The following is an 8,903-nucleotide window of genomic DNA, read 5'->3' on the forward strand; positions in this document are numbered from 1 at the left end:
AGCACCTGGAGCCTGAGGTGCCAAGCACAGCACGGCTCAGCACACAAGTGAATGCTACATGTGTTGGTGGTTAGATCACTCCAAAACGTCTGAAGCCTGAAAAACTGAAGCACAAGTTCCTGTCTGCAGCGTAAACCCAAAAAGCACCAACCATACCTGAACCATGTAGAGATACAGGGCTGGCTAAGTGTGTTCAGCATGTCTTTATAGGAGCTTTTTATCTCAAAGAGTTTTTGTAACATAAGCAGGATCTTCTCCACAAAGCTACAATCACCATGAGCTACAACAGCCAGACCCCGCCAAGGAGAGATTTCTCCCATCAACCCCCTACATCTTTTCACATCTCTTGACCCTACGCTTTTCCTTTTATGTCCTCTGAGTGATCAGCCCTCAGCTTTGACATATGGGAGGCACAGTACACACCCACAAATACAAGAGGAGGAAAAGCCCTTGCCCTTCACTCACATAGCCCCCCTCCAACAGGCAAATGGCCATCCAGCCTTTGCCCCGCTGAGAGAACCCTTCTCCCTCCCTTGCTGCACGTGCTGGGTGACCCGACGCGAACCAAAGCACCAGATCTGGCTGCCAGAGGCGGCACTCACCCGACTCCACGTTCCCCAGCATGGCTGGAGAAGACATGGTCAGAGACGCCTTGTGGTTCGGGGGAATCCCAGGGCTCTGCAAAGGAGGCTTTGGAGATGAAGTCCATCCAGGAGAAGGTGCGGGGAGAGACGGAGACTTGAGGTGGACAGGAGAAGCAGCAGCAGACCCCAAGACAGGGGGGGACTTAATGGAGGCAGCAGCGGCTGCGGCAGTGGGGCCCGCGAGCATTCCTGCCAGCTGGGAGGGCGTCTGGGGGGACTTGAGGTTCCCCGAGGGAGACCCCATCATGGGAGACTGGACCTGGCGCATCGTGGGGGACTTCAAGGGGTTGATTCCTGGCGAATGCACCTGGCCAGCTGCGGAGATATCCAAGGGCTTGCGGCCGAGGCTGCGCTGCGCAGGGGGAGCAGTGTTGAGGCTGTTGGGGTTACTGGTGGGATTGAGAGGTAGTGGCGGCATGTGGCTGAGCCGGTTGTTAGTCCTTTGGTCAGGCCCGATCTGCTCTCTGAGATTCCGGAGACCGACTCCTGGGCCCTGAGACATGGGAAGGAAAGGCCTGGGACCCATGCCGTACTCCTGCTGCGGGTGCTCCCCGAACGGCAGCGGCACCATTTTCTGCTGAGAGGAGAGCATCTCCGAGACGCCAGGGCGCAGCTTCATCATCTCTTCCGGCCCGACTCCTGCCTCCCTCAGCTTCTGAGGGACCAGGGGTGGGTTGGAGCCCATGCTGACATTCATGCCCATGTCCCCCTTCATGCTGCCAGGGCCCATCCCAAACTCCAGCTCCCTGCTAGAAGCCATTTGTGGGGGTATTCCTTTCGGGAAGTCCCCCCTGGAAGGGCTCATCGGTCCTTCTACCGGCATGCGAGGGAAGATGGGGTTGTTCCCAGGCTCCATGTGTCTCTGGGAGGGCATCATTCTGTTTATCTCCATGCCAGGCCTGATGCCTTCCATGTTCAGACCAGGAGGAAGGCCCATCTGTTTCTCAGCCAGCTGCTGCTGGTAGAGCTCTTCGGGCAGGCCCTGCGGATTGGGAAACCGCTCCCCTCGGCCAGGGCCACTGAAGACACCCTGGCCAGGAGGGAAGTTTCGGCCATCTGGGATTTTTGGCACATCATCTGGCCAACTAACTCCTGAAAGCCCAGGCCGTGAGGCGGGATTCGGGACACTGGGGCCCTCCATCTCAGGGTTCATCATTCCTGCAAAGCCAGGCAGGCGCATCTGGCTCCCGGGCACGTTGGGATGAGGGGCCATGCCCCTGGGGGGCAGAGAGTGCGACATGTTCATGCCTTCAGGGAAGGGCTCTGGGCCCCCAGGTCCCCAGCCCTCCCCAGGGGTCATCTGGTAGGGAGGAGGAGGACCTCGGACCACCCCCCGAGGCCCGTGCTGGTGGACCATCATATCCTGCAGGGAACACTGCTGCACAACCACCTGCTCTTGCTTTCTTCTCTTCTCCTCATAGAACTCCTGCTGCAGCTTGAGCCAGGCCACCTGCTCAGGAGTCATATGGTCCAGGTGGTCTGGGCCTATGGGTCCTGACTGGGAGTTCATTGGTGGTGGCCCCATTTCATCTGGGGAAAAAGGCATGTCCCTGTGTCCTTGAGGGCCAAACGGAGCCCCTCCATCTGTCCGAGACCCTGACCCTTTGCCTAAACTTTGGGATTGAGCCATCATAGCCTGTATCGGCCCTTCAGGTTTCTTTTGGGGACCATCCAGCACCCCAGCATTTGGGGGAGGCCCCCCACTTTGCCCTCCAGCAAACTCCTTCTCATCAGGGAAGAGCATGCGCTGTATGTCCCGCAGGGTCTGCAGTGAGCGCTCTCGATGCTCCAGCTGCTCCTGGGACAGTCCATCTGGATTCTCGCCCAAACTGGACGGGTCCCCACCAGACACCTGCTGTGGAGGACCTTTGGAGTCTGCAGCTGAGCTATTGCTACCTTGGGAAACCGGGCTCACCGCTCGGTTATTGGGGGTTGAACTCTGCCCAAACCCTTCTGTCTGCAACGGGGTAGAGTTGGCAGGGCTGCCCACAGACATCACTTTGCTTTCCACGTTGGGACTGTCCTGATCTATGGGACACGGGGGGCCAGTGGATTTGGACACCGGTGCTGACACGGGTGGGGTCGGCTGCATTTTGGCGTTCTGTGGAGGGTTCTGGTCCGGGGCTGCGGGGGGCTGGGGCTGCGGCAGGGGCTTGGGTTCAGTCCGAAGTGCAGTGATCTGGGGGTTCTGCAAGAGAAAGCCACACACTGTCACCTGCTCTTCCTGCAGCCCTGGCACACAAGCAGCAGTGCAAACAAAATGCCCAGTCCCAACCCCACCAGCCCAAACTTTGCAGGGAAGGGTAGCCTTCATGCAGCTATTACAGAACAGTACCTGTTTTGCTCAAGGCATTATTGCAGGAAGCCCTTTCTTCTGTGCTAGCTCTGCATGAGCAATGGGTTGGAAACACACCACCCAAATACTGCAAGACTCAAACTCTCCTTTGGACGACCCAAGACAATAATGTGCAGAAGGTCTGAACAAAAACTGTCTTCCTGAAACTTATTTCCAAGCATAGATAACCATCCATCTCTCTGAATCACACACAAGCACATTGACCATTTCCCCTTCCCACCCACACGCAGGTATTCCCTACCAAAGGTACAGTGTTTCGTTCCGCCTTGCTGTTTGAGATGTTCTGGATATGAAAGGACACAATGGTTTCCACCTGTCCCTTCAGCACAGCTTCTGCAGCCCTGCAAAGACAGACAGGCAGATGCACATATCCAACTGAAATTAAGAATCATTTTTTTTAAATGGCCTCTCTTCTATCTTTCAGCTGGCACAAGGGAGAAAGACTTAACCACATATATTTCACTCTAGATGAGTAGCAACAGAAAAATGCTTACATCTACAAACTCATCAGCATTCAGGGTTCATGTCTCAGTTTAGCCCATTCTGGCTGCTACTCACTGCACGGATTGCAAAACACCATCTACCACCATTTGCAAGAAACAAATAAAAATCTCCGTACCTCAGAGGAATAAGCAATCATTTCTCAGAGGAAAAAAGTAGGGACATTCCCCACTACAGCCCCTCCAACAACACCAAAACAACTAATGACTTTTTGCTACTTGATGCAGAAAGTGCCCTTTTGACAGTCTCTTAAAAAGGGAGCACAAATAGAACCCCCGCTCCCTGAAGACATTTCAGCATCTACCTACTTACTTGTTGGCCATCTCAGTAGAAAAGACATAAACCACTTTGGATGGAGTCTTCTGCCCACTCGCTGGCTCCAGAGTGGCAGTCAGACCATGGGAAGGTGTGGAAGACCTTGGGGCTGAAGCATTAGAAGGAGTCATGGAGTGTGGTGTGTGCTGAGACTCCTGGGACTTCACATGATCAGCAGAATTGCAGTCTGGAAAGGGAGAAAGGAAAAGAGAGGAATTGCTACCTTGGGAGCACTTTGGAAACCATTTCTGGAAACTGATCAGAGCTTTTTCCCCTCTGAAATTTCCTGCTTCTTCCTCAAGCAACACTAAAGGCAATTCTTCTATTATACCATGCAACTTTCCCCTAATGCCACGCTGCCCTTCAGGTACCACTGGGAGAAAGCTCATCTTGTCCCTTTTCAAGGCACGTGGCAGTTCCCAGTGCTGATCCCTTCGAGCTGATCCCTTTGAGTTCTCTAATGGCCACATAGAAAAGCAGGAAAATCACACACTAAAATGAACTAATATAAATATGTCTGCTTCCCAGAAGAATACTTGTAAAATTTCACTTTGTTTTTTTCCCTTCAGCCACCTCAGCCAGGCGACCCAGCAAATGGACCACAAGGGAAAGACGGACAATTGCACATCTAGTGTGGTTTTGCACTGCCTCACAGGGGCAGCGTTGGAGCCAGGAACAGAACACAGAAATCCCAACTCTCTGGCTTGTGTTACCAGCCAGGGTACTACGGGTTAGGTATCTGTGTTGACAAAACAGACTTGCATATTGTTCAAAACCTGTTACAACAGAGCAGTTCCTGAAAGGCCAAAGGCCAGAAGGAAACCAACAGGTTGCATTTGTACTTTCAAATCCTCTGGGAGAGTTTCAGAGTTACAAAGGAACTTTCCCACCAGTCAGGCCTGCTCTTTAACTGAGCGTGAACAAGACATTTGCCAATGTCATAACAACCTTTCCTCTTCCCCTGCTCTCCAGACCTTTAGACTTCGTCAAGGGAACTTACAGAATCCCAGACAAGTAACATTTGCATAGCAATTCTCCACCTTACAGAGGATTCAGACTAATTGTCTGCACTTGCACACCAAATCCTAGCAAGCATACCTTTGATTTCAGGGTCATCATTAGGAGTCCCAGCTTCCCTCTGTTCAAAGGAGTCTGCTGAAATGCTCCTCTCTCTTTTCCCCTTCCCCTTGGCACCATTTCCAGCCCCATTCTTCAGCCCCATGCTCCCACCTGGGCCAGGGAGCACTTTGGGGGTGTGACCTCCACTTTTGGGGTCACAGGGAGAGGGCTGGGATTGGCTGGTGGAGCCCCCTTGTTTGCCTTGGTTGGAAAATTTGGAATCCAGCTGAGGGTTGCCAGACGGGGACATCACTGTAGGGGGGCGGACCATCACCTCCTGCTTTGATTTGGGGCTACAGGGGACAGAGGGGAAATAAAAAAAGACAAAAAAAGTGACAAATCACCGCATTGATCCATTCAGCCCTGTAGGAACAGATTAGAGTGAGTGAAGCAGAAACAACCACTGTCACCTTGCAAGCTAAGACAATTGCTGACACATAAAAAATGCCTGCAAGCTTAGAGTCATGCAGGTGCTTTTCTGAACATGCCCTGAAAGGGTTATTATCCAAGATGGGATCTCATTGCTCAAGAAGGCACCAGGGCAAACCACAGACCTGCCAGATCCCAGAAACTGCTGTCACATGAGGACCCACCTCTGGAGCTTCTGTCAATAAAGACAACGGTTTCTATGTGCACAGAGAAGCGCCTCTCACCAAGATCAGCTCAGAATAAATAAACAAGGCACAATAAAGTTCACCTCACCACTCTCCTGGACCCCGACTACATGCTACAGCTCCGATCAGAGAAGACCCCCACCCCCCTCCCTTGCACCTCCCTATCCAGTTCTACAGGGAGCACAAGGAAAACCCAGCATTACTGCGGCATTCGTCATACACTGGGGCGAGCTGCCAGGAAAACACAAACCTCTGACCGTGAAAACAATTAAACCAGCTACAACCTGCCTCTGAATAAGGAAGGAAAAGGAAGGATACCATCTCCCAAGCACACTCCTGCAAAATGGGGTAGATGGAGCTTCCTTAATTTGCCAAAGCAGACTCAAGAGTCTTTCCTTCCTTCTTTCATCCAGCAAATTGGATCCTAAAAATATTTTGCTCCTCTGGGGTTTACAGACATATTAGCCACCCCTTCCTCCTCACCCTCCTCTTACTCCATTGCTATTGGATCTTCTGCATCGTGTTTTCCCATCATCAATATCACTTCCAACAGGCAGTGCTTGCTAGCATCCTCACTGTGGGACTCACACAAGCTGTTTCCTCCTTAGGACAGACATCTGACTAAGGAGCATTCCCTCTGAAATACTTCTAAGTTCCAGATCACCTCTAGGAGTAAAGAATCAAACCCAAGAATGCTGTCAATCAGACCATTCCAAGTCCCTGGGCGCTGCTTTGCTTCCATATTCTTCCCCTTCCAGATTAGTGGAGGAGAGATGCTGACCCGCTGCACTGGCAGGTGACTGACACAGAGGATCCCAGTGCTCAGCAGATTAGTTCTCCAGGCTGCTCAGGCCAATAATACAGAGGAAACATTTCGTGTGAAAATACAAGTAGAGAGACCTGCTGCCCAACTACCCCCTGGGAAACAGGTAATTAGAAGAGGAGGAGGGAGGGGGGGAGAAATCAAGATAGAAAAGGCATGTTTACTCTCCTACAGCCTTTTCAGGCACCTGATGGGAAGGGAAGAAGGCACAAGGAATGGAAAATCCACAGCTTTCAGCTCCTCCTGAGCCTTGCAAACCTGAAGACCCGTCAGCACTGTGCAGCCACTGCTCAGGCACTCGGTGGGTCTGATGGGAGCACAAAGGAGGGCCAGTGGAGCTAATCCAGCAGCAGAGCAGGGACAGCAACACGCACCAACCCAGAGCAGCTGACTGCAGGCTCTTCCCCTTACCTCTGTGTGTTGCCTGACGGGGAGTTCCTCACTTTGGGGTTACTGGAATGCATTGACAGAAATCCTGAGCTCACAGTCTCACACACACGCAGATGGGCTCTCGTCAAGTTCCCCTGGGGATCGTGCCGCCAGAGGCAGCGTCGAAGCGCTTCCTGCCACCCGCTCCTCTCAGTGCTGGCTGTCTGCTTGCCTTTTTTCTCTTGGCTCCTCGCTGCTTTTGCACTGGGCACTTCCCTCCTGCAGCTCCAGCATTCTCTAGACGCGTGCCTCCTGCTGCCCAGGGGAAGTCTCGCATCTCCAGGGCACCCTGCAAACCACCCCACGAGAGGAGAACAGAAAACCAGTGAGGAACTTCCCGAGCAGACGTGGCTGGCGTGAGGCAGTACGTGGCAATTCTTCACCCATTCCCGAGAAGACACAGGAGAAGAAGCTTTGACATGGATGGGTATTTCAGACCAGAGGCAGCCCTGGCTGGCCATTCAGTTTACAGGCACTGAGGCCACCTTCCCTTTGCCCAAAGCAAATCATTCTGGAGTCAACACAACAGGGAAGCACCTTGTATCTGAACACTTTGATTTCACATCTGTGCTCAACCTAAAGACACCTCACAGCAAATCAGAAGAAAGTCCAAACTGCAAATCCCCAACATGAGTTAGCTATCCAGAATTCCCCTTTGAATGGCTGCAACGTGATATTTCTTAAGAACATAAACTCTGCTTAAATCTTTTGTCTCCTTGGTCCAATATACCAAGACATATACTCAATGATGTGTGCTAAGGGTTACACAAAGGGAGAAAAATAAAATAAAACACCTTCCTGGCCACCTGTAAGCTACCAGCTATGTGTGATTAGTCTGAAAACACCTGGGGTTAGTCACTCACCATATCTACTTAGAAAGGCCAGAAAGCACTAGGGAAGTACCCATCTAAATTTGCTCAGCAACACTCTGCAGACCATTGAGGCTTTAGGGAAAAAAAAAAAACAACCCCCCCAAAAAAGACACTTTTTCAGCTTCTTTGTAAGAAATGATATGCATGACACAGGCAATGAGGCACCTAAAACTGTTTCTGGAGGAGGGAACTATTGAACATCATTGTTGACATGCTTTGGGCTAAATTATTTTGGAACAAATTTCTGTCTTGTTTATGTTTCGACAAAATCTCTCCCGTTCATCTCACCTACTCAGATGCAAATCCACTTAATTTAGAATCTAACCAAGATTTATTGTTAATGTATTAAGCATTGCTAGTTAAATATTATTCAAATGTAAATATTCCCGATATTCCTTCTCAGCACCAAAGAAGTAGTTTCTTCCTGTGTATATCAAATGAAACAAAATAAATCTTACCAGAATGGGAGTGCCTTGAATTTTATGAAGAAACTACTGTTGAAATTGCATTTCAGAAACAAAAATTGCCTTGTTTATGTGCTGACACCAGAAGATTAGGAAACACTCTCTGACCACCTCTGGCCAAGGAGAGTTATCAGCAAGTTGTAGTATTGAGAACCACTGTTTTCCAGTTCCCCTAATTTATACAGTTCTGAGGCTGTGCCACTACGCATTTTAGTGAGTTTGCACTGCTGTGCTTTAACATAATAGCGATCCAAACTGCAGCAGTTCCGTGAAGCTCTGCATCATCTCCAAAAATTCTTCTCCCCACCACATCCCTCCCTCATGAGCCGGAGAAGTCACCCTGCTCCCTGTTCTCACCTCCACTGTGCTGCACAAACCTATTAATACAGGGAACGTTTCTGCAATAAATACCTCATTTTAAACACCTCCTACTAGGCATAATCAGATGAACTCCAGTCTGAGCCACACAATCCAGAGGACCTTCATCCCTCTCCGGGACTATTAGCTGGTTATCTCACTGATTTTCAGAGCAATGTTGGCTTTATCCCATCACTATTGTTGTTATTATTATTATCATGCTGCAATTGGAGCTGGTGCTATACAGACACATTAAAGATGAGAGAGAATCTCTTCACACATATCTAAATTGTATCATCTTTGCATGCAGATTTGGCTCCTACGTCTGTTTTGACAACAAAACTGAAACATCAACAGCATCCAGCTCCGCTTTTCAAGAGATTGATACATCTGTAAAAGTCAGTGGAAC

General features: G+C 50.5%; 1 protein-coding gene across 6 annotated transcripts in view; it reads right to left on the reverse strand.

The window, feature by feature from the left end:
- Positions 1-8,903, reverse strand: part of BCL9 (BCL9, transcription coactivator) — a 31,044-nt gene that overhangs the window by 5,024 nt on the left and 17,117 nt on the right. For 4 of the 6 annotated variants that reach the window (XM_027888330.1, XM_027888328.1, XM_027888331.1 and 1 more), the window contains 5 exons: positions 6,784-7,090; positions 4,915-5,228; positions 3,814-4,003; positions 3,242-3,341; positions 603-2,832 (listed from right to left, as the gene is read on the reverse strand). In XM_027888330.1, the coding sequence (XP_027744131.1) occupies positions 603-2,832; positions 3,242-3,341; positions 3,814-4,003; positions 4,915-5,228; positions 6,784-6,836 (2,887 nt within the window). In that variant the 5' untranslated portion in view covers positions 6,837-7,090. Of the gene's footprint in view, positions 1-602; positions 2,833-3,241; positions 3,342-3,813; positions 4,004-4,914; positions 5,229-6,783; positions 7,091-8,903 lie in introns of those variants that run through there. The other 2 variants (XM_027888327.1, XM_027888326.1) reach the window with 1 other exon arrangement.

This window comes from Empidonax traillii, unplaced genomic scaffold, assembly GCF_003031625.1.
Source record: "Empidonax traillii isolate 1590-97213 ecotype Southwest subspecies unplaced genomic scaffold, ASM303162v1 scaffold236:size2090792, whole genome shotgun sequence".
Classification (NCBI taxonomy): Eukaryota; Metazoa; Chordata; class Aves; order Passeriformes; family Tyrannidae; genus Empidonax; species Empidonax traillii.